The 26136-nt window shown below is 39.5% G+C and overlaps 1 protein-coding gene across 9 annotated transcripts in view; it reads left to right on the top strand.

Annotated features, from left to right (window-relative positions):
- Positions 1–26136, top strand: part of CDC14A (cell division cycle 14A) — a 187759-nt gene that overhangs the window by 16686 nt on the left and 144937 nt on the right. For all 9 annotated transcript variants that reach the window (XR_012379345.1, XR_012379344.1, XR_012379343.1 and 6 more), the window contains 2 exons: positions 11499–11574; positions 25659–25751. Coding sequence is in view for 4 of the 9 variants with exons in the window: in XM_073896238.1 (XP_073752339.1) it covers positions 11499–11574; positions 25659–25751 (169 nt within the window). In the remaining 5 variants the exon portion in view is untranslated. The remainder of the gene's footprint in view (positions 1–11498; positions 11575–25658; positions 25752–26136) is intronic.

Below are 26136 nucleotides of genomic sequence, written 5' to 3'. Positions count from 1 at the left end.
CCAGGTGCCTTAAAAAAATCTTTTTTTCAGCTTTAGTTTCAGTTTACCTAAAAAAACTTTGGTTTTGTTAATCATCTAAATACTTCCAGGACCACCAAAGAATCAGATGTTGAATGAGAACCATCAAAATATCACCTTATTTATTGAAAGTATGTACTATTTATTCCTGGTCCTTATAACTTAGAAACATCTGGTGAATGATCACAATTATTTGTAATTGACAGTGAATTCCTTTATAGGAAATAGTTTGTGTGAACTATAGTTTTTGAATAAAATGTTTTTTTTTAAGATTTTATGTATTTGAGAGACAGAACGAGCAGTGGGGAGGGGCAGAGGAAGAGAGAGAGAGAAGCAGACTCCTTGCTGAGCAGGGAGGCCGATGACTCAGGGGCTAGATCCCAGGCCCCTGAGATCATGACCTGAGCTGAAGGTAGAGGCTTAACCGACTGAGCCACCGAGGCACTCCTGAATAAAATGTTTCATGTATTAATGTATACATTTAATATTTTGGTCTTAAAGATGTTCACATCCTATTGATGAATTGAAGAATTTGCTAGTTTGGACTTGTTCTTTTGTTAAAAAATTTAATTTTCTTTTGGAGAACCAGCAAAGATGGTTTATTTCACATTTGTTCTCCTTGATGGCTATACTGTAGTAATGCATTTGTCTGGTTGTGTCTGGGAATGTGGCATTCCAGGGAGGCAGCTCTTACAAAGAGTTGGGAAATCACATCTTGAAATATGAAAGCAGTTTTATCATTTGTGGGACTTTTCTTTTTTTTAAAGATTATTTATTTATTTATTTGACAGAGAGAGACACAGCGAGAGAGGGAACACAAGCAGGGGGAGTGGGAGAGGGAGAAGCAGGCTCCCCACTGAGCAGGGAGCCTGATGTGGGGCTTGATCCCAGGACCCTGGGATCATGACCTGAGCTGAAGGCAGACGCTCAACGACTGAGCCACCCAGGCGCCCCCTGTGAGACTTTTCTAAGATGAATCTGCCTTTCTGCCTTCTTGAAGAGTTTACTGCTTATGATTTGCTTTTTTTTTCTGTAATACTCAGACTCTATTATAAGTGCATTTTTTATACAGTTTCCCTGTAATTCAGGGATGGTTTTAGCTGCTTCTAAGGAATGAAGGGCTCTCTGTTTATGTAGCAGATGGTGCCTGTTTGCTAAACATCTTATCTTTTAGTGGTTTTAATTTATTCAGTCAGTTTTTATCGATGGCTGACTACTAGGAGTTGAGTACGTTTTAGGTGCTGCTTACTATTGGGTTAGCTTTTGACATTACTGTCAGTGGGGCAGCCCCTAATAGCGGCCTCATCCCTACGGTCTGTCTGATAAGTCTAATAGACTATGGGCGTAGAAACCAGACATCATATTTTATTAGCCTTTGGTACAAAATAAGACTAAATAGACTCTGTGTGAGAGTGGGATTCTCTTATAAACACGGCTAAAGGGCATGGGTTTTGTGGCAGGCTTTAGAAGAAACAATATGACTTTGTTTTTTTGGCTTACTTATAATTCTCATTTTTATTCCAGATTGAGATTTCTGAATTGGGGGTCCTTGAATAACTGGTTTCTTTCTTTCTTTCTTTCTTTCTCTTTCTTTCTTTCTTTCTCTCTCTCTCTCTTTCTTTCTTTCTTTCTTTCTTTCTTTCTTTCTTTCTTTCTTTCTTTCTCTCTCTCTCTCTCTCTCTCTCTCTTTCTCTCTCTCTTCCTTCCTTCCTTCCTTCCTTCCTGAGGGAGAGAAAAGGGGGGAGGGGCAGAGGGAGAGAGAGAATCTAAAGCCGGCTCCACGCCCGGCGCAGAGCCCGATGTGGGGCTCAATCTCACAACCCTGAGATCATGACCTGAGCTGAAATCAAGAGTCAGCCACTTAACCGACTGAGCTACCCAGGCGCCCCAAATAACTGTTTTCTTATTCTATATATTTCTCTTTCTTTTTAGAGGGCGTGGTATTGGTATAGCATTTATATTAGTCCTGGTAGTCAATGAATGATTCTCTGCAGCCGAATTAATCTGAAACGTTAAATTTTTATTTTTTTCTAAATGTGAGATGAAAAGGTTTAAAAAGGTCTCTTCTAGGAAGCTGTGAATGGTGGGCTTGTAAAATAGTGCCTTTCCTGTTCTGATAGACCCTCCCTAGGGTCCAACATTGCGCTTTGTTCTGCGAGCCCCACGGCAGATTGGCTGCAACTCTAGAAAACCAGAAAGTAAAGGCTCAGGATGATTTTAATGCGGCAGAACTCTCAGAACTGAAGGGGCTGCTATGACAAAAGGAGTTGGGGTGATGTATAGTCAGGGTGAGTCTTTTTAGATTGGGGGTTACTTCTGGAGTGGGCTACCCCGGGAGCAAGCTGGTAATAGAGATACAGGCTGAAGGGGGAATGGTGGGGCTGGGCTCTAGACCTTTCCCTGCATTTGAGAGGTGGGCCATCTTGCTATTCTCCTTCCCCTTTACTGCCTTTACATCTTAGGTCATTTTTGTCAATTTTGTCTAGTTAGTTTTATTATGTGCCTAAAGCTAATAACATGTGACATCTGGTATCTCTCCCCACATTAATCTGGTGTATGGCTTAGAAAGATGAAATGAAAACAGGCAGTGTTTTTGCAGATGAACCAGCCACATCTCAGTCTCTTTTTACTCAGTCATCTCTGTGCCAGGCACTAGGGATATAACATGACACTGAGCACATGCGAACCCAGCCCTATGTTCCTGGAGCTTCTGTATAGTCCAGTGAGCGGTGGGGAGGATATTAATCAAATATTCAGACATAGGATTATTAGTAAGTACTCTGAAGCGGAGATCTACTAGAAGCACATAACAATGGAGCCTGGCCTGTGGGGGTGGGATGGGAGTGTGGGGGTGTGTGTGAAATGGGGTGAGGGCCGAGGTGGGGGGTGGGAGAGGGATCAGGGAAGAAGAAGTCTCTGAGGAAGTGTGACTAGAGCTGACACCTAAAGGATAGGTAGAAGTTAACTAGGCCTGGGAGGGTGATGTGCTAAAGGCCTGACGGGGGGACTAAAAAGAATAGCTTGGCTGGAGCTTACTAGTAGTAAAACCGGGGAAATGAAGTCCCAAAGAGAGAGAGGTAGGGGCTGCACCAGCCTGGACCTCACAGTCAAGTATGAGGGTTTTGCTTTTAATTCCAAGAGCTTAGAAGGGTAGTATGATCATCACTGGGTTTTTGAGTAATTATTTTCCTATTCAAGGCCTTAGTTACTTTATGAAATGTGAGGAGGGTTAGTCTTTTAGGTACAGGGCATCAGTCATCATTCTGTTTTCCGTCAGAGCCACGAGTGTACTGTGTGCATAGCCCTCTTGCCTTCAATACCTGCCGTTGAATAAAGGGGTTAACTCACACTGCTTGAGAATGTGGTTGTGGGAGTGAATTTTAATTTTACCAGTGCATTCCTGAAGAAATCTCTTATTGTTTTCATTACTGTGAGTCTCAGAGGGGGTTTTCATTAATTGACTTGCTCCAAAGAGGGAAGTCACAGAATGACAGACTCTGATGCTGGAAGCTTGCTTGATACCATCTAGTCTGTTGTTTGGCTTTAAGGCAAAGTGGCAACACTAACCCATTTTACAGCAGCAGCAGGGCCTCACTACTTGCCCCAGGGTAAGAAGGTACTAAGCGGAGAAGGCTTCCTCATACTTCCGGTATTGTGTACCTGTACTTTCCTAAAAACCGAGAATAATGTACCAAAGACCAGGAGTCAGAGTTGATATTGGGGTTCTCTCCTTCCTTTGTGATCTCAACAAATGTCTAACTTCATGCAGGCAAGTAAATGGTAATGAGATTAAGCTTCCTACCTTATGAAGACACTTCCTGGTCTGTGGGTTTGTTCCCCAGCTGTGCAGAAAGCATAGTGAATTTCGGGGAGAAAGCTGTAAAGTTCTTCTCCTCCTTGGAGGAGATATTCTGAGGGAAATGCCTTTGTACCCAGACTCAACACATTGAGAGGGCAGAATGCATCCAATAGGGCTAGTAGCCCCTGGGAAACATGTGAACTGTTGAATGGGTTTGTCCAGTATGTATAACTAGAGTCTTAGACTCTTCAGACTCTAGTATATATATGTATATATATGTGTGTATATACATGTATACACACAGTATATATTATAATATACATATATAGTCTATAATGTATATAATGGCTAGAAATGTGATATATGATATGATATAATATTTGGAAAGAACTTTAGAACCATAATTCAGCAGCTTCATCTGATGTGGAGTGCCAGAGAGGCTAAGGCACACCCCAGGGACACTGAGCGATGCAGTTGGGACTAGAACCCCTTGTTTCCCAGTGGTCTTTAGTTTTCTGTCAGACTCTGTGTGACTTTTCTGGAGTTGAGGAGCTTCTTCAATGCGCCATCTCTCTTCCCTGAAAGTCAATGTCAATGTGACTGTGGTTTGCTATGCCATAAGGGCTTGAGTATAAGCCTTGAGCTGTAAGGGCTTTAGACTGTACTCTTAGATTGGTGTTTGCTAAGCAATTGAAGCCTTTTTGAAATTTGACTATTATGAGTTTTAGCCATGTACAAGAACTTCATCATCTGACTGGAGGGGTGTGGATAATATTCCAGTGATAGGGAAAATATTAGGTGGTGTGTGGAGCCCATGGGGCTGCACTGATTAATTTCACTAAAATTGTATATATGTACACACATATATGTAATCTCACTGTGCTTCAGAGGATACTGCTACTCAGTGTTTATCACACTGTGATAATGTTTACTTGTCTTCTCATTGGGTGGTGAGCTCTTTTTGAGCAGGGAATAGCAGTCTGTAGGCTTTCAGTAAGTATTTGAGTGAGTGAGTGAATGAATAGACAAAAACTGTCAGCAGTGCTGGTAAAAAATTGAAGAGTTGGTATGCCTTGCAATAATCTTATAGAATTTTTCCATTCTATTGTAAAGCAGTTAAAAATTTTTTTTTGTAGGGGCGCCTGGGTGGCTCAGTCAGTTGAGCATCCGACTCTTAGTTTCAGCTCAGGTCATGATCTCCAGGTCATGGAATTGAGCCCTGAGTCAGGCTCCCTGCTCAGCATGGAGTCCACTCAAGATTTTTTCTCCCTCTCCTTCCCCTTTTGCCCCTCTCCCAAATAAATAAAATAAAATAATTTTTTTGTTGTTGTTGTCAGTACTCTGATTAGTATACCAACTTATAGTGCTTACCCAGAGTAAGTGGTCATAAATTTTGTTGAATGAATGAGTACTGCTGGGAATATAGCTTATCTTTTTGCTGAGGAGTTGAAAATTTTTAGATGAAACTTCTGATATGCAGAGTAAGGTACAATAGTGCTTTACACAATGAGTTCTCTGAGAATGGACCCCCTTAAATTAGGGTTTGTTTGAAAAACCAAACACAAAATAATGATATGTGATAAACTTCATAAGTCTTATAAGAAGACTTAGATACTTTGGGTATAGCAAAAAGGCTTCTAGGCCCAATTTGTATTTTACTTCAAATCTGTAGGGCCAGCAGTGTGGGTATTAAGTGACCCTGTGGGTACTGGGTGACCCTGTGGGTAGTGGATGACCCTGGTAAATGATTGGTCTGATCCTTGGGCTCCCATTTCTTTGTCCTCCCCAGAAGGAGATGACTCTCTCTTCTCTCCTCTCCCCACTTGGAAGGCTCCCAATTCTTTTAACGCAGGAAAGAATTTGATTTTAGCTATTTATACTTACCAAATAAAAGACAGATTAACTGATTTTTACTGAATAATTTATGAGTTTCGTTCTGATTATTGACCCATAATTTGCCAACGTACAAGGGGAAATTTACAAATAGGTAAGAGAGGTTCATTTGTTCATTCATTCATTCATTCCTTCGGAGGGAAAGCTGAAGGTACTCTGAAATAATCAAATCATATATCCATGGTTTTCCCTGCCCAAATGAGCCCAAATGAGACCAGATTATCCCTCCCTGCCCCACTCAAGAAAAAGTGGTGGCCCTTGCTTGGTTGTGGCTCTGGAGGCCTCTTCCTGGGAATTGTCAGAATGGAGAAGACACTATCTATAGTGTCATTAACTTCAGACTTAGGAGCCCACTCAGCCCTCAGGTTTTTCTTTCTTATGTCTCTGCAGGGCTCCTCTCTGCCATTTCTCCTCCTCTTTCACTGTCCGCAGGTTGATGACTTCCATTTCTTCTACTCTGAGCCCAATTCCTTCATTCTCCTGCCTTGGTTGCAAGTTGCCCAAGTACATATATTTTTTTTTAACATTTTTTTTAAAGATTTTATTTATTTATTTGACAGAGAGAGACACAGCAAGAGAGGGAACACAAGCAGGGGGAGCGGGAGAGGGAGAAGCAGGTTTCCCGCGTAGCAGGGAGCCCGATGTGAGGCTCGATCCCAGGACCCTGGGATCATGACCTGAGCCGAAGGCAGATGCTTAATGACTGAGCCACCCAGGCGCCCCGCCCAAGTACGTATTTTATACTTTCTAGCACATTTGACTTATTTCAATTGATATCAATTGGTTTTTGTATTTTAGTATTTCTCTCTAGTAATGGTCTGGCTTATTAAATGTGTTCCTATTTTCCCCCACCTCTGGTGAAGAGGATTCTTATAAAGAAGCATGTTGTTGCTAGATATTTACCCCAAAAATAGAAAAATACTAATTTATAGGGATACATGCACCCCGATGCTTATAGCAACATTATCTACAATAGTCAAGTTATGGAAACAGCCCAAGTGTCCATTGATGAATGGATAAAGAAGATGTGGTATATATATATATATATATATATATATATATATATATATATATATATACACAGTGGAATATTACTCAGTTATGAAAAGAATGATATCTTGCCACTTGCAACGACATGGATGGAGCTAGAGAGTATAATGCTAACCAAATAAGTCAGTCAGAGAAAGACAAATACCATATGATTTCACTCATATGTAGAATTTAAGAAACAAAACAAGTTAGCAAAGGGAAAAAAAGAGAGAGAGAGGCAAACCAAGGAAACAGACTCATACCTATAGAGAACACACTGATGGTGCCCGGAGGGGAGGTGACGGGTGGATGGGTGAAACAGGTGATGGGGATTAAGGAGGGCACTTGTGATGAGCAGCAGGTGTTGTATGGAAGTGTTAAATCACTATATTGTGTCCCTCAAACTAATATACTGTATGTTAACTAACTGGAATTTAAATAAAAACCTAAAGGAAAAAAAGAAGCTTATTGTTGGAAGGTGTCTTCTTTACTCATGGCATTTTATTATATCAAAATTGGTGATAACCCAGAACAGTGTGAGCAACTATGACCATATTTTGCCCCAATGATCTTGACTTTTTCAGAATGTATTTAACCAGTTAGAAAACAATGTAAAAACATAAAACTATATTATTATAAATACATATATATATTCTTAGAAATGCTAACATTGTGAGGAAAGAATATACAAAATGGCCGTAAGATAGAGTTTGTTGGGACGCCTGCGTGGCTCAGTAGGTTAAGCGTCTGCCTTCGGCTCAGGTCATGATCCCAGGGTCTTGGGACTGAGTCCCACATCTTCTCCCTCTGCCTGCCTCTGTCTCTCTCTCTCTGATAAATAAATAAAATCTTGAAAAAAAAAAAGAGTTTGTTGGATTTGTATTTGCCTGCAACATTTCTGATTTTTGAAGACCTGTTCTAAATTGCTCTTGGCTGTGCAAAGGTTTTGACTGCATTTCTTAGTATGACTTGAGGCTCATTCCTCCTTTTGTGAAATATGAAAGCTGGCCCATTGAGCTTTAAGATTTTGTAAGGTGGGACACTGGGTTCAGATTGCTTTTCATCTGCCCGTAACCTGGTGCTGTGGCCAAGACGCAGGTATAGCTTCTGATGCTCTTACAGCAACCTGTTTCTTTGAGAGACAGTAGAAAGGAGTGGGGACAGGATCCTCTTCTATTTTTCTCTCCTTCCCTGCTCTAGGTCTCAAACTGTCTTTTTGGAAATATGACCTCCTTGAACAAAAGGGGATAGGAATTCCCAGAGCCTAATTTCACTATGGGGAACTACGTAGGCCTCTGAAGAGGAAGGACATCAATTTCTTCAAACGAAGAAATGCTTTATCCGTACCTCACTCAGGTTACTTGGCAATTTCTCAAGTGTTTTATAGTTATTTTTGTTCTCACCTTTTCATCTTTATTGGTGTTTTCTATCAGTGCAGAACATTCTCTGCAATGATGGACATGTTCTATATTTTCATTTTCCAAATCAGTAGCCATTAGCTACATGAAGCTTTTGAATGCTTGAAATGGGCTAATTAATATGATGGGGGAACTGAATTTTAATTTATTTAACTTTAATATTAGTTAATTAAAATTTTTTTATTTGACTATAGTTGACACAATGTTACATTAGTTTTAGGTGTACAACATAGTGATTCAACTTCTCTATACATTATGCTACAGTCACCACAAATTTGCTACTGTCTGTCACCATACAACACCTTTACAATACCATTCACCATACAACAGCATACAATACCAATCCCTGACTATATTCCCTGTATCTTATATCCCCATGACTTATTCATTCCATAACTGGGAGCCTGTATCTCCCACTCCTCTTTACCCATTTTGTCTGAACCTCACCCCTCTCCCCTCTGACAACCAGCAGTTTGCTCTATTTATAGGTCTGGTTCTACTTTTTGTTTATTTATTCATTTCTTGTTTTAGATTCCACATATGAGTAAAATCATATGGTATTTGTCTTTCTGTCTGACTTATTCCACTTAGCATTATACTCTCTAGGTCCATCCATGTTGTCACTAATGGCATGATCTCATCCTTTCTTATGGCTGAGTAATATTCCACTGTGTGTGTGTGTGTGTGTGTGTGTGTGTGTGTGTGTGTGTGTGTGTATACTTACACACCACATCTTTATTCATTCATCTATGTGTGTACACTAGGGTTGGTCCCATATCTTAGCTATTGTAAATAATGCTGCGATAAAAATAGGGTGTATAACTTTAATTAAATTTAAATAGCCACAGGTGGCCAGTGGCTACCGTGTTGGAGAGTACAGATCAACTTAACGACATGGTCTGTATTTGATGTACTTCTTCCTGTCTTATTGGAGTATACCAGTTTACTTATCTGATGTTTGGTGAAACAGGTGTATTTGGTAACCATGTTGCTTCCAAAAGTACATGTGGCTAAGCTGGCTGTGCAGTTAGAAACTATACAGTTTTGAATTTGAAACTAAAGTTGGTTTCTGATGGTTAGTATGAAACTGGAATTAGATGCTTCAAATTCTTTGTGCCTTCCTGAGATTTATTCAAAGTGAATCTAAAAAGCTGATAAAATCACCATAACTAAAAATTCTAGATTTACCTTAACATTCTACAAGTGTCAACATTCATGTTTGAGTAGGAAAAAACAGGGGATATTAGCTAAGAGTGTTACTTCCAGTAACTCAAGGACAAGGAAATCTCTGTGATAGAAACAGGGCTGCCTTAATCATGCTGGTAGGTGCTTATTTTTATATATTTTTCATTTTGATTCTTTTGAGTGGATTCTTGTTTACCATCCAAGACTGGTCAGTAATTAGGTATAATAAACATAGTTCATTTTGAATTCATGGGTATTTTGTTTATACTCACAACACAGCATCACACTGGGAACTTTAGAAGTATATCAATAACTTTTTATTTCAAATCATTGCAAGTTTCCTTTTTTGGCAACTCTCTTTTTTCTCTCATGAAGCCTGTATATCAGGACAGCTAATTTTGGTGTTAACTAGGATATAAGTTCCAAAATATTACCAATCTGGCTCCTGGCAGATTTGATGTAGTGTAATGATGTATCTATGATACTGTAATTTAGGTAGCAGAAAAAAAGTAAATGACTCCCTCAAAATAAAGTTCTTTTGGGGATGGATTTTTGAAACTTATTGATAATTTAGTAAATTTTTGAAACTTGATATTTAGTAAATTTATGGTCTAGGCTAAATTGAATCTGAGCACATTAGTGAGCAAAATATTCATAATGAGGACTCGTTCGTTGAAGTGTTATATTATGAGCAGGATGTTCTTCTAAGCCTATACGGTGTAAGATAGAGCCCCAGGGTGAGAGGCTTACCCTGTAGTTGGGCAGGTAGGAACTACACGCAAAAAAAAAAAGATAATTCACAATATGTGATAGTGTCTCAGATGGTAAGTTTTGGGAACTTTGACAGAAGGGTAGTGTTTCCTAAGGGTGACTAGAAAGGTAGGATTTGAACTGGATTTTGAGGAAGCTAGAGAGAAGCAGAAAGAGAAAAAGGAGGGCATTCCAGCCAAGGAGACCAGTGTGAGCTGAGACCTGGATTAAGAATATGCATATGGAGTATTTGGGAACGAGGAATGGACATGGTTGTTGGAATGCAGATTCCAAATGGGGCCCTTTAGGAGATAAGGCCATCCTGGAAGTGAGGGGCATGATGTGTAGGGCATTGATTGCTGGGCCAAGGAATTATTTTGAAGGGAGTAAGGAGCCATTGAACATTTTTGACTGGTGGGAAGATATGTGAGAAGTGAGATATTATGAAGATTAATCTTTGGAGTGGCGTACAGGATGATTGGGCAAGGGAGTCGGAGAATTTAAGCAGTAAGAATGAGAGATGAAGACTCTCTGCCCTTTTGTTGCTAACATTGGAATGGAAAAGCAAGGGATGACTTAAGAGTAGTACCTTTTCTGGTATACGAGAATTAAATTGATATTTATTTTTTGCTCTGTTGTGACTGAAAGGTTTCATGCCCGAGTAACTGGGAGAAGCAAATGTTTTGGGTCTGGTGGGCTGATTTGAAGGAAAGATGTGTTGAGTTTTAGATGTTCTGAGTTCCAGGTAATGGAAGGACCTGTAGATGTGAGGTTCACAGGTGGTTGAAGATGAAAAGGCTGATGCTGGGTCTCAAGTGTGGAAGCCATCTAATCTCTCTTCCACAAGGTTATCCGTGAAATTCATGATAGTGGGTGCGAGAGAGCTGCAGACTGCTGACTGTAGCCTGGAGACATCTGGGGTGGGGAGAGTGAGAAGGGCCAGTGTGTCGCATGATGCGGAAAGTTCAAGGAGAAGAAAACTGAAAGAAGACCACTAGATTGAAGATCCTTGAGAACTGAGAGCGATGTTTGAGGGGAATAGTTAGAATTGGTGACTGAGTAGGTGATAAATAAAAGTAGGAAGGGAACATACATGTTATGTTCTCATTGCTTCTTTTGTTGCCTGCTTTTCAGTCCTTTTTCTGAATGTCCTGGCAGGGAGATAGAAGGAGGTAGAACTCGAACTGTCCAAACAGTTGCCTGTTAAGAGACTGGAGATTGGTTATAGTAACTGGTGATCCTCAGTAGGGTAAAACCATTAGTTATTTGGATTCTATATATATTGACCCTTATTCTTGACAATAACTAAAATTTGTTTGCAATTTTAATGAAAATAAAAATGAGCATTGATGTTACTGGAAATTATATTTCTACTAACTACTACTTTTTTTTTTAAACAATCTCAGTTTTTATGCAGATTTTGGACCTCTGAACTTGGCAATGGTGTACAGATACTGCTGTAAACTAAACAAGAAACTAAAAGTGAGTATTATGGTGATGTTTATATTTTGGTATTAAAAACTGGAACTTTGAAATCTGACCACTAGGATTGCTGTGCACACACCATTTAGTTAGGTAATCTTGATCTTTGGATATTTATATGAGTGGTTTACCCAGAAGTTGAAACTGATCCACCTGAGTATGCCATAAAGGACAGGTTAACCTCTTTCATTTTTCAGGATGAATTGAAATGTGAGCTGGAATGAAGTCATTGGAATAGTGATCTAAGAAAGAAAGCACAAGTCCTTTCAGGTTGTTGTTTAATGAGTCTATCAAATTCCTTCCTAGGATGATTTTTCTGAAACCAGGTGATGAAGGGGCTCATCACCGCATGGCAGGAGCTCTGGAGCTTTTCCTAACTGATCAAGATTGAAATTTTTACGTATTTCTTGAAGGCCATCTTTGTAGAGTTAACAGCCAAGTGAAATTGATGAACTAGTAGTGATAAAAGAGGGACTTTACCTGTTATGACAGAATTTGGGTCATACATTCAGTATTCATCTATATTTTTGATTTTACATGTTTTTTTTTTCTCTTAAACTCTAAACATATATGAAGAAAAGCAGTATGTATACTCCTGGTTTTGGTAAATTTATTTCATCACATAGAAAGAAATATTTCTCTTTTTCTTCCAATTTTCTAAATGAGGATCTTAAATGTAATATTTCAGCTTGGAAGGTCAAATACTACACAGCATGCTGTTAAAGATGACTGCTAAATTACAATGCTCAGGTTGTTTATTCTTTCTGCTGGGTAAAATGTTACTGGTGTGACATAGTACTATGCCTTGTACATATTAGCTGCTTGATGATCATCTTTTGATTTGATTGAATTTTATTGAACTTAGGTAGAAAAGACAGTGTATGGTGGAGAATTTCCTGTAAAATATGTGTGTATTTATGAATTCACAGATTTTTGCCATTGATCTGAAAATGCTAAATGGTCATGAATGAATGCCAAAGAAATATTTTTTTTAGTCAATCATTGTATAACATAAGATCTGTTGCAATCAACTGTTTAAAGAATTAATTTGTAAAGTGTTAGCTGACTTGAAAATATGTATGTAAATGCCTTTATCTAAACTGATCTACATTTTGCAGAAAAGAAGCTACTGCCTGTAGTTTAGAAAATAAACTTGAAACTTTTGTAATCACCAAGGAAGCAAATAATATCCTTAAAAGGATTTAAATATAAAAATATAAAATGAATTTTTAGTGGGTGAATTAACAAGGAAAGGATAGTTCATAAATAATTGAAGCTTATTTCTTCCTTTTGAGGACCTAGGAATTTTTTTTGCTTTCTTGATTAGTCCTTTTAGTATGTAGTTGGTATGAACTGGTAATTAACAATTTGCGACCTGACTATTATTTAGAAGATTGAAGAGAAGAGAATCATTATTTTGAAAATAAAAGTTTTGGTCTGTCTTAGTGTTCTTATAGCAGTCACGTAAGAGTAGATGGCTTGAGTAAGGCTATTTTTCTGCCATATTTGATACCAAACCCTATAAGTAAGTGTATACATGGACTTGTTTCGATTTGTTTTCATTTACAAAGCTTTCTTTCAACATTATATGAAAGTTTAATAGAGTTCAGCAATCCCTTGTTTCATTTCAGTGATCAGGTAATCTGATGGATTCCTAGAAGGACCTTTTTAGCTATAATGCAGCTAGTGGCAACCTGTTACTTGCTGAAGGAATGAATTTTGAAGGGTTATTTTGAAGCATCCAAGTACAATCTCTATGTTAGGAGAACAAGACTGACTTTACCAATCCAAGGCTACAATTGCTTCAGCCTTGTGGAATCGCAGTTTCTTTAGCTATAACATAGGGGTTACAGAGCTCCCGCAGAAGGGTGGTTAGGATTATATTAGAAAATATATGTAAAAAGTCTTTGCAAATTTTAACGTCTCATGCCGAAGAAAGTTACTAATGGAACATTTATGACTTTGGGTAAGAAATAACAATAAGAATTTTTCAACCCAGTTTATGAACGCCTTCTCAGCCCCCCTAGCTATTATTTCCATATTTAAAAGCTGTCCGATATAATTTTTGGGAGTGGAAATGAGCATTTAGTCCAGCCAATTAATTTTATTGGTGCAAAAAGGGAGGCCCAGGAGAGTCAGGTGGCTTGGCCAAGGCTGCAAGGTAAAATGGGGGCTTCAAGCTCTCGACTTATTCCTGCTCCTGTCCACCTTTGTTGCTAGCTGAGCCTCTGTGGTTTATAATCTTTCCAGGCGTGCTCACAGCACTGCCCCAGCTGACTTCACCTTGTTGTCCCATAGTGGTCTCGAGACTCCTCCGCCTCATTTGCTCCAGTGACTCCGGCTGCTTTTCTTCCAGGAACCCAGACTCCAGGCTTTTCTGCTTTGAATGGATCTTTCTCGTTCCATACCTCCACATTCTATCTCCCTCACCTTCATGTAATGTCCAGGCCCTCAGGCTCCGCATTTTCTCAGGCTCCCTGTTGGTGTTTCTTGTCTGCAGCCCGTGTTTACTCATCTTGGTGAGACCTTTGGGCACCTTGCTTCCATGCCTTTTGTCTTGCTTGCCTTGACAGCTGCCGCCCTTGGCATCTTTCCCGGTGGGTGATTTCACGCGCTAACTTACTGATTTACTGCAGATCGCAGTACCCCTGGAGACTCCCAGCTGTGCACTTTACCCCGAGCCACACCAGTTGCTGCACACAATGGCTTGTGACGTCCAGTCTGACTTGAATGCCCTTTTCTCTGGTTTGATCACTCCTTGTTCTTTACGCCTTCTAGGAGGCATCTCCTCGTTCTACGGAAGAAGGTGCGAGGTGCCTCCCGTTTTCCCAGAATTCTCTGTGCAGATCTCTATTATTGAAGAATTATAATTACCTGTTAGGTTAGCATTGCTCTCTCTCACTAGACTAGACACTCCTAGGAGATGGAGATATGACATATAATTCTGTGTCCCCAGTGCCCAGCACAGGGTCACCAGACCCACAGAAACTTCTGTAGATCTTATCGCGATCCCCTTGACTTCATGATCCCCTTGACTTACAGGTCCTCTTTTAGCCTTTTGCCTCTGGAGATTTCAGAATACTCTGCCCTCACTGTTTACATCCTCACTATGCACTGATCTCTTAATCCTTTGCTATCTCACTTTTGCCTTACTTACCCTGCTGAAAATGCTCTGGTGACATTTTTTAAAAAAAGATTTTATTTATTTGAGAGAGAGAGAGCACCAGCTGGGGGGAGGGGCAGAGGGAGAAGCGGACTCCCTGCTGAGCAGGGAGCCTGGTATGGGGCTCAATCCCAGGACCTCAAGACCACGATAGGAGCAGATGCTTAACTGACTGAGCCACCTAGGTGCCCCGCTTTGGTGACATCTTAAACACCAGATCTGATGGTGTTTAGTTGGTCATCAAACTCTACTTCTCTGAATAATTTGGCACTATTTTAACCGATTACAACTCCTTGGAATATTTCTCCTGTGTGGTTTCCTAGCTCTTTTAGGCATGTCTTATTTTCTACTTTGGCAATTTTTATTTCTTCCAATAAAGCTTTTAGGTTTTTTTTTTCTCCGTTATTTGATACCTTATATAGATAGGTAATATTTTGCAGTGCATTCTACATTTTTTATTTTTATAATATCAAAAGGTATTTTTTTTCAAGTTGATGATTTCAGGTGGTGATTTATTGCTATTTTTTGTGTGTCAATATACATTCTATTCCCAGTGACTTTCATTTTAATTATATTGATTAGAATGGAAAATTATCCATCAAACGTACTTAGATTCAAAAACCAAAAGTAGGGGTGCCTGAGTGGCCCAGTCGGCTAAGGGTTTGCCTTTGGCTCAGGTCATGTTGGGCTCCTTGCTCAGCGAGGAATCTGCTTCTCCCTCTTCCTCTGCCCCTTCCCCTCAGCTCATGTTCTGTCTCTTGCTCTCTCCCTTGAATAAATAAATAAAATCTTAAAAAAAAATCCACAAAACAAAAACCAAAAGTGGAAATCACTACCATCAACAAAAAAACCAATATTTTAAATTTTAAACTATATTTTAAAAAGTGTAAGCACTAATTGTTGTGCAGTGATAGGTTGCAATTTCTGGTCAGTAGTTACTGTAATGAGCTAAGCAGTCCAAAGAAGGAAGATTTATTGAAGTGAGAACAGTTGGTAAAACTGTATGTTGTTTAATGTAAAATGCCATCAGTGATTGATAGGCTAGACCAGAATTTAGTAATTTGGTATTTTAAGAGTTCCATAAACCCCTGAAATTATATATAAAATTTATGTGTATTTACATTTTCCTCTGAGAAGATGCATAACTTTTAAAACAGTTCTTTTTTTTTTTTTTAAAGATTTTATTTATTTACTTGATAGCTAGAGTGAGAGAACACAAGCAGGGGGAACAGTAGAGGAGGAGGAAGAAGCAGGCTCCCCACCGAGCAGGCTCGATCCCAGGACCCTGGGATCATGACCTGAGCCGAAGGCAGACGCCCAACCATCTGAGCCACCCAGGTGCCCTAAAACAGTTCTTAAAGGGATTCTTGCCACAGACAATGGTAAAAACACTGGGTTAGAATATACAGTCTTCTAAAAGGGAAGACCGTTCTAACAATGTAGTGATATTTTAAAAAACAATACCTTCTTCAAATTTAGTCATATAAGAAAATCTTTCAATGACTGATAGAATAATAGGAAAGTTTTATAAACATGATTGAACTAGTTTTTCCTAAAATGGTCAATACAGTTTTTTTTTTAAGATTTTATTTATTAGAGAGAGAGAGAGCGAGCACAAGAAGGGGGAGCGGGAGGGGGAGAAGTAGGCTCCCCGCTGAGCAGGGAGTCAGATATGGGGCTCGATCCCAGCACCCTGAGATCATGACCTGAGCGGAAGGCAGACGCTTAACCGACTGAGCCGCCCAAGTGCCCCAATGGTCAATACGGTTTTAACTGTTGATTTCACTTACCTCTTAGAGAATGAAAACCTCAGTCTGTGAAGAAAAAATCTAAGCGCATCACTGAAAAAAGGGGACATTTTCTAGGGCAGTGATTTCTTTTTAATACTGCTTTTATGATTCAACAGGACAATTACAGTAATCTTGAGGACTGCTTTTAAAAGGTTTAAAAGAATATTGACAGAAGTGTAATTTTAAATGTACAAAACTTCCCACATAGCCATTTCAGAGTAAAAGGAAAAGGGGGGGATGGGCCTGGTAAAATGGACGATTGTATTAAAGCACTAAAAGTACCTGGCAGATGGTGGGGGCTTGGGGACTATCCTTGTTGTTGAATGAATCAGTACAGCAATCCTATCTGCTAACCAGGCACCTGCCATGGTATCAGGTGATTGTACACAAGACCTCTTGATATAATGATAGGACCACCCTCTTTTTATAACTACAAAAACATGTTGAGATTTCTTCATGAGGTTACCTTCTGTTTCAGGTTCATGGGCTTTGGGGGGAAGAAAAGCAAGTTATATTTTGGAGATAGTTCATGTAGTTTAAAGAGGTATCAGGGGTTCTAAAGCAGTGTTAATTCACATGGGAGTGAGTGGACATGCAAGGCACGGAGTACTTCCTGATGCCCATTTAGAAATCCTCAGGCAAGAAGAACCCCTTTAATGGAGAATCTCCAAATGCCATCAACCAAATTATCATCATGGTCAAGTAATCTTTATGAACAACTCTTCTCTGACATGTTGACTTCTGCTCTGATCTTGGGTTTGAAATAAAACAGACCATACAGAGACACCTTTTTCTTTTTGAAGAAACTACTCGACCTATTTTGTTTTAGCTCAAAATAAAAACATAAACCATATTTTGTTTTGTACAGCCAAAGAAAATTTTCAAGAATATCCCTTTCCTGGGAAAGTTGGAGGTAAAACATGTAGAGGTCATGGCTGCTGACAGGAAGACCTGTTCATTTTCTCGCTTTTGCAATGAGATGACAGCTGATTGCTTTGGAGACGCTGATTGCTGTGGCCATTATTGGGCTAGCCTAGTCACCTGTAAGAGAATGATGCCTTGGTCACCAGGGGCCCCTGTGCCATAATCTACTTAATCTGAGCACCATCACTGGCTGAGCTTGCTTGTTTAGGGAAGTGCATGGGCTCTCTCTCTCTCTCTCTTTTTTTTAATTAAAGAACATATTGTCCAGCCTGCACTAATGTCTTCCTTAGCTCAATCAGGCTGATTCACACAGTTTAATTAAACATGGTGTTCCAACCAAATGACTTGAAGATCTTACTTTTAAGCATGGCAAACAACTTTACCAAAAGGCTGCTTAAAAATCTGTTTTTCTAAATTATGCATTAACTCTTTTGTGTGTGTGTGCGCGCGCGCGCGCGAGCCGGTTTTGGCTTTGAGCTTAATTACACCACCTGGCGCCACCTTTTGTTTTTGAATGGTTGAGTAGTTTGTGGTCTCCTGCCCTAAGCTGAGCAACTGCATGATTTGTATATGTCACCATCATTCGAGGATAGCCTGGGCTATTTGTGATTCGTGTAGCATGTCGACATTTTCTCTCTCTGCGTTGCCGTGGCATGTTTTTCTCCAAGAGTGAGCCCTCCAGAATGCAACCTTTCACATAGTGTTCTTTTATGAGATAGAAAATGTCTGACTGGGGTCAATACCCTCATCTTAATTTGTATTGTTCTCTCATAGCCGTCGTCATACTTTGGTTTACAAGTACCATTAAACGTTTATATGCTAGATTGCACACTTGTCATGATTTACATAACAGTGGTAAAACTCTGACTCTCAGGTAAGCAATCCAGATCTGGAAATTTCTATAGGTTTGATTATATTAATTGGTGGATATTCAGTACTATATTCTATCTTTTATCTATTATTTTTTACTTTGTTAAAGGAAATAATTACTGTACCTGTAATTAAGATCATTCCGTTGGTCCTTGCTCTGCTATGAATGCATCCTTAGGTAGTTGTTCTCTTTTGTTTGTAATAAGCCTTGGTCAATATTTCCCCCTTGGTTAGCATCAAATATTCATTAGACTGTGAATGCTTATGAGGCTAGAGAATGAGGTTCTGCTCCCTTGTTACCGCATTGTTCAGCACTGTCTTTGACACATAACAGCTGCTCAATTCATGCCGATAAAACCAATAGAACTTTCTTCAGCCACAGTATCCCGGCACACAGATTTGGCAAACTGGTTGCCTATGGGCTGCATTCAGTTTAGTAATGTTTTCTTGGGCATGAATGCTGTTTAAAAATTTTGAATTCATGGTTAACATCTATAATTTATGAAAATTTCCACTTAATTCTGGTTGTTTGGCTTCTCTTAAATATTAAAGTATGCGATTATGGGCCCCGATTCCTACATGGGAGTAGGAGGTTGAAGCTAAGTCTTCTTGGGATAGGGCATGCTTTTCTAGTTTAGCAACTTACCCACTTCAAATTCTTGGCCCCTGAGGGCCTCTGAACTTTGAATAATGCCATTTAAGGCAGCTCAGTTACTGAATCATTAAAGGAACTTTTCCTAAGGTGTTATCATCTGGAATGCAAGAATTTACAAATTGTGATACAGTTTTCTGAGGAATCTGGGGAAATGTGTTTTTTATAACATGCTTTTAAAAGGCATATGGAGGGGTGCCTGGGTGGCTCAGTTGGTTAAGCGTCTGCCTTCGGCTCTGGTCACGATCCTAGGGTCCTGGGTTCGAGTCCCGCAGCAGCTCCCTGCTCAGCGGGGAGTCTGCTTCTCCCTCTGCCTCTGCCCCCCTCCCCCTGCTCATGTGTGCTCGTGTGCTCCATCTCTCTCTCTCTCTCTCTCTGTCAAATAAATAAATGAAATCTTTTAAAAGGCTTATGGAATGATTTGGAGTTCCTAAGATAATGTAAATATGTCTTTTGGGGCTACTTGACCAAATGGACAGTGTTTTAGGAGCCATGTAAAACATTTCCAGGGGTTGACCAGTCATATTTTTATGTAGCATAGCAGATATCAGTGCGCTGTCCCTGGACCAGCAACATCAGAATTACTGAGGAACTTGTTAAAAATAAAATTCTTGGGTGCAGCAATCTGTATTTTTTTTTATTTTATTATGTTATGTTAGTCACCATACAGTACATCATTAAAGCAATCTGTATTTTAATAAGCCCTCTAGGTTACCCTGAACCAGCCTGTTAACAGGATGAAATATAATAATAAAATATCATTTAGATTGATATTTGTTTTTTATTTCTGAAAAGTTTTATATTGACTAATTCAACCATTCTGTTTTTTTAAATGCATGCTTATTTCTTTTTTATTAAGATTTCTGTTTTTTTTTTAAGATTTTATTTATTTATTTGACAGAGACACAGCGAGAGAGGGAACACAAGCAGGGGGAGTGGGAGAGGGAGAAGCAGGCTTTCCTTAGAGCAGGGAGACCGATGTGGGGCTCGATCCCAGGACCCTGGGATCATGACCTGAGCTGAAGGCAGACGCTTAATGACTGAGCCACCCAGGCACCCTGGTGCCCCTTAATATTTCTATTTTTAAGTAATCTCTACACCCAGCATGGGTCTTGAACCCACAACCCCGATATCAAGAGTTGCATGCTCCACTGACTGAGCCAGCCAGGTGCCCCTGTTGGCCTGAGAATTATTTAAATTTTGAACCATGAAACTTGCTGTGGCCTTATAATTGAGATTTAAACGAACTATCAAACTCAGTGAGACAGTTCTGGATTTCTTCCATCTACCATACTTGCTGAGAGAACTCAACTCTCTGGGATCTGACATAGGAGATATTGGCCTAGTGTAGTAAGCCAGGCCCTCTCTGGCTCCTCCTAGCTTTTGTTCTCTTGGTAAAAGAGAAACATAGAATTCTTATTATTCTTAAGCCTTGCCCAGGACCTCTGGTTTGGGAATCACACTGGGTCTGGTCAAATTGGACCCCTTTGGTACTATTTCTATGCTTTAGGAAATGATGGAATGTAGCAATAAATGTTAGCTGTCATTGTTATAGAGGGCTGGCTATGTCCACTTAGGTTAAGAAGGTTCAGAAGGCTATATACTGTAGTTTCTAGATAGAAATCTAAAATATATGTGAATAGGGGCTGCAGGTTATTATTTGTAATTGGTCATGTGCAGGCTTGCTGCAGAGCAGGCAAATAGTTCAGAGGTCTTAGTATTCCTTCTGTGACATCCTCCCCTTAATATTTAAGACGACATTCATTTGTTTTACCAGGTTCTAACTTTACTTTGTTATTGTACAGTGTTTTTGTAATCTCTGCACTTCTCATGTAAAGCAAAAACCATTTGTAATTGAGCAGATAGCCCACTGAAGCCAGAGGTGATGGTCTAACTTTGTAAGTGCGCTTTTTTTTTAAAGATTTTATTTATTTATTTGAGAGAGGAGAGAGAGAGAACAAGCAGGGAGAGGGGCAGAGGGAGAAGCAGGCTCCCCACTGAGCAGGGAGCCAGACGTGGAGCTCGATTCCAGGACCCTGGGATCATGACCTGAGCCGAAGGCAGACACTTAACTGACTGAGCCACCCAGGTGCCCCTGCAAGTGCTCTCCTTGAAGGGCCTGGTCAGCATACCCAACCACAGAAGAATTGGGCCAAAGTAAGGAAGACACAGTTCAGTTTGGAGGCATGAAGTTTTCTTGGTATTAGGGCAGAAGCTGAGAAAATATCTACTGGGCTCATTCATCAATTAGGGTCTTCTTGTCTACAGACTGTGCCTTTCTCTTCCTCCGTGGTAAGTTCCTCCAGGAAAGATCTTGAAGATCTTTCTTCAAGGATGTTTCTCTAAAGGGACTTGAGTCATTGGTGTCTCCAGTGGATTGTATTGTTTCTTCTGGAATGCTTTAATATGTAGTAGGTCGTTTTTTAAAACATTTTTTTTTTAATTTTTAAGTAATCTCTACACCCAACGTGGAGTTTGAACTCAGAACCCCATATCAAGAATTGCATGCTCGGGGCGCCTGGGTGGCTCAGTCGTTAAGCGTCTGCCTTTGGCTCAGGTCATGGTCCCAGGGTCCTGAGATCGAGCCCCGCATCGGGCTCCCTGCTCGGAGGGAAGCCTGCTTCTCCCTCTCCCACTCCCTCTTGCTTGTGTTCCCTCTCTTGCTGTCAAAAAATAAAATCTTTAAAAAAAAAAAGAGTCGCATGCTCTACTGACTGAGCCGGCCAGGTGCCCCATCCTTGAAATTTTTCATTCCAGTACCAGAATATCTGCTATGTTACGATAACGTTGCTGGTGTAAGACTGGGGCAAGGTGACCTATGAGAGGAAGGCCTGGCCGTGACCAGGAAGGAAATTAGGACAAGGCCAGTAAGACTTAAGAGTTTTCTCTGGTCTCATTTATTGTGAATTAGTTTTGATTCCTTGAGTGAGAACTCAAACTTTGTGATCTGACCTGGGGGACGTTGGCCAAATTTCACTAAGCAGATGATTTCTTGACTGTAATGCTTTTGAGAATTAACTGAGAAAAACAATGGCATTCTGAAAACATCTATGCAAGGTAAATGCTAGGAGCTTAAAAGATTTTCCTAAAAATTAGAAAGTTGTAGTTAAAAAGTCAGTTATTGTAATGTACATCATGGTGACCATAGTTAATAATACTATATTATATATTTGAAAGTTGCCAAGAGAGTAAATTTTAAAGGTTCTTATCACAAGAAAAAAATTTTGTCATTATGTATGGTAATGGATGTTAAAAAAATTGTTTCCATCCTATAGACAGCTTCCAATAGGAGATATTTTAAAATAGTTAAAATTTGTAGGTGTATTTTACGAGAATATTCTCTATCTGATGTAATTTCTGAAAGCTTGTAAAGTTTAAAAATTCTTCTAAAGTCCTTAAAAGTTTAATTTGTATTATATTTACTTTAAAAAATTTATGGTTTATAGTGAAAAGAAAGTTTCCTCTAGAATTTCATCCTGTAGCTTCATGGTTTCTGCGGCAGGATGGTCTCTGCAACATATACTAAAGTATATCCCATATACTTTCAAAGAAGAGTGAAAAAACAAAAACCAAGCAAATGCAAAACGTTTGAAAACAACCAAAAAGACTATTGGTGATAAAAGCACAGCCTTATGGGTTTGTCCCTTTTGGTGAATGGATTTGTAAAATAAATTTAATTCCACATTATTAAATGATAGCAATAGTTTGTTGTAAAATCTAAATTCTTAGTGGAAAAGGGCATTAAAACAGACAGTCCAAACTCCAGATCAGTTGTGGATATTTTCTTCCCCACAGGTGTTTTAGGGAACCAGGTAATGTAATTAGTGAGAGGCCGGGAGCGGGAAGAGCTGAGTCCTTATGCTCAGCCTGACTCATGTTTGCGGGGGCCCGGCCTGTGGAAGGCAGTCTTTCGGTTTGGGATCAAACACCATAAAATCTGCTTAAGTTTTGAGGGCCTTGACTCTCCTTTCAGTAAATCAAGACTAACTTATTGATGGAGAATAATAAATGGCAAGAACAAGCCAACAGACAAACCAACAAACAAATAATAAAAGGAAATGTCCTGCAGACAATGGCTTCAAATTGAGGAAGCAGGGGCGCCTGGGTGGCTCAGTTGGTTAAACATCGACCCTTTTTTTTTTTTTAAAGATTTATTTATTTGAGAGACAGGGAGAAAGAGGGAATAAGCGGGGGAAGGGGCAGAGGGAGACAGAGGGAGAGATCTCAAGCAGACTCCCCACTGAGCATGGAGCCCTTTGTATGGCTCAGTCTCACAACCCTGAGATCATGACCTGAGCCAAAACCAAGAGTCAGATGCTCATCCAACTGAGCCACCCAGGTGCCCCTAAATGTTGACTCTTGATTTCGGCTCAGGTCATGATCTCAGGGTCATGAGATTGAGCCCCACATGGGGCTCCATGCTCAGGGGTGGGTCTGCTTCTCTTCCTCTTTCTCTCTCCCTCTGCCCCCTCACCCCCCCACCCCACTCGTGTGCTGTCTTTCTCTCTCTCAAAAATAAATAAATCTTAGAAAGAAAACAAATGACAAGTTGAGGAAGCAAGGAGACAGGTGTCAGCATGATTGATAGTGACTTGACGTCTTTAGATAACTTCAGTGTGTTGACTGAACTGAATTTAACAAAATGTATTTTTAAAGCTTTATTTCATAGGGTATTTTCATAAGCCTGTCTGGAAATGAGGACTTCGGTAATAAGACTCACTTTGAGGCAAACCCTTACTTTTTGAATTTCAATTTAAAAGAGCAATGCCATTTTCAGAATCTGTGATTCTTTTTTTTTTTTTTAAAGATTTTATTTATTTATTTGACAGAGACACAGCAAGAGAGGGAACACAAGTAGGGGGAAAGGGAGAGGGAGAAGCAGGCTTCCCGTGGAGCTGAGAGCCTGATGTGGGGCTCGATCCCAGCACCCCTGGACCATGACCCGAGCCGAAGGCGGACGCTTAACGTCTGAGCCACCCAAGTGCCCCCGTGATTCTTGATTAGGAAAGAAATGCCTAAAGGGATGGTGAGGGTTTCCAGACTCATTGCTGGGATACATACAGCTATGTTTTCTGTGGTTACATTAAAGCCAGAACACTGCAGTTTCCTGTAGAAAGACCTCAGAGTTGGAAGAGTTTCTTTTCCTTGTGGAAAATAGCCAGGTGAACAAAGAAGGGTAGGTAGTTGAGCTCTTACATTTTTGAAAGGAGCTGTAAAAGCAGGTATTCTGTGGGTTGTGGTCAGTGTGTAAGGTATAAAAAGCTGCTTTTACAGTCAGTTTGAATTTATAGGCAAATATTAAGAGGTACCTATGTATCTGTATCTTGAAAACCATTTGTCAAAATGCTGTAACTGTTTTGGAATATGAGGAAATTGAGCAGATTTCATTTAGTTGCATCAGTGTTCTCATTGTTTTATGTTTATTTGAGTTTGATGAATACTTTGATTTCATTTTAACGGCTTTTTTTACTTTTCATGTTTAGCATGTATACAGCATACCAAGTTGCTAATTTTTGGATTTAGTGGAATACTTGAGCGTGCAGCATATTGCATGGCATATAGCAGGTGCTTAATAACTGTTTGTTTGAATCCATGTATTGTATTAAGATGTCTGCTGATCCCACCTTTTTGGTGGTTCATCTTTTCCCATTAACCATTTATTTTCAGATAAGTGAAAGGGGATTTTTTGTAGAACATTCTAGAAAGAAAATATGAGTATTGATGCTCTGTTAATATTAGTATTGGTGCTCTGAGTTAAATAGACTGATTGACACATTTAAAAATAAACTGTAAAATATGAAAAGTACAGATAACTTTTCTGGGAGTGGGTGTGGTATGCAGGGAAGGAAAAAGGATGAATAATTACTCAGCCTTAAAAAAGAACTTGCCATTTGTGTCAACATGGATGGACCTAGAGGGTATTATGCTAAGGAAAATAAGGCAGAGAAAGACAAAATACCATATGATTTCACTTATATGTGGAATCTAAAAAACAAAACAAATGAACAAACAAATAACAACAACAACAAAAACACAAACAGACTTGTAAATACAGAGAATGAACTAGTGGTTGCCAGAGAGGAAGGGTGTGGGGGGATGGATGAAATAGATGAAAGGGATAAAGAGGTACAAACTTCCAGTTATAAAATAAATAAGTTGTGAAGATGAAAAGCACAGCATAGGGAATATAATCAATAATGTACTAACGTATGGTGGTACACGGTAACTACACTTATCATGGTAAACAATGTGTAATCTATAGTATTGTGGAATCAGTATGTTGTACACCTGAAACTAATAAAGCATTGTATGTCAACTGTACTTAATAAAAATTCAGAAAAGAAAAAAGATGAATAGGCTTTACATATAATATTTAGAGTAAATTTTCAAAAAAGTTCCCACTAGTAAAGATGCCAGTAATTTAATTCTTTCCCATTGCATGTCTCCCTTCTTGGAGAGAAACATGTGTTCTGTTGTCAAATCGGCATCATGATTGGGCTGCAAAAAGTCCACGCCAGTAATCCTCCACCCCTCAAAAGCTCATGTTCAAATGCCATAGAAATGAAAGTTGAAAGTTGGTAGATTTCACTGATTGTGACACATCTTGGAAGTTGAGATGATGTTTACCTTCTGTATATTTTAACATTGTCTCTATGGTTACACTCTTTTTATTCCCTCTTTTTAGTCATACAGTTTATCAAGAAAGAAAATAGTGCACTACACCTGTTTTGATCAACGGAAAAGAGCAAATGCGGCATTTTTGATAGGTGCTTATGCTGTAAGTACTTTTTCATGACTATTTTCTATAATCAGGCCAATGGAATGCTAACACTGTCACATAAAATCCAGGCCACTTTTTCAGTGGAATTGGGAGATGGTGAAAATTATTAACACCCTGGGAATGGATGTGGAACGGAAAATGTGGACTACTATCCATGCGCTGCTTAACTCCCAGATTTTATTTCCTAGTACCTAATGAGAGAATCATAGAACCGAAATGGGTAGCTTGGATCCCGCAATTGTATAGGTGTTTTTAAAAAAAGAATATCCAGAAAGAATATTTCTAGGGAAAAGAATATATAGTGGAAGATATTTATTTTTATTTAGTTTTTTAAGTAGGCTCCATGCCCAGCGTGGAGCTTGAACTTATAACCGTGAACTCA

Source organism: Callorhinus ursinus, unplaced genomic scaffold (genome assembly GCF_003265705.2).
Source record: "Callorhinus ursinus isolate GAN/ISIS: 27379988/994484 unplaced genomic scaffold, GSC_fseal_2.0 scaffold9, whole genome shotgun sequence".
Taxonomy (NCBI): domain Eukaryota; kingdom Metazoa; phylum Chordata; class Mammalia; order Carnivora; family Otariidae; genus Callorhinus; species Callorhinus ursinus.
The sequence above is the reverse complement of the archived record's forward strand: the minus strand, read 5'-3'. Positions and strand labels throughout refer to the sequence as shown.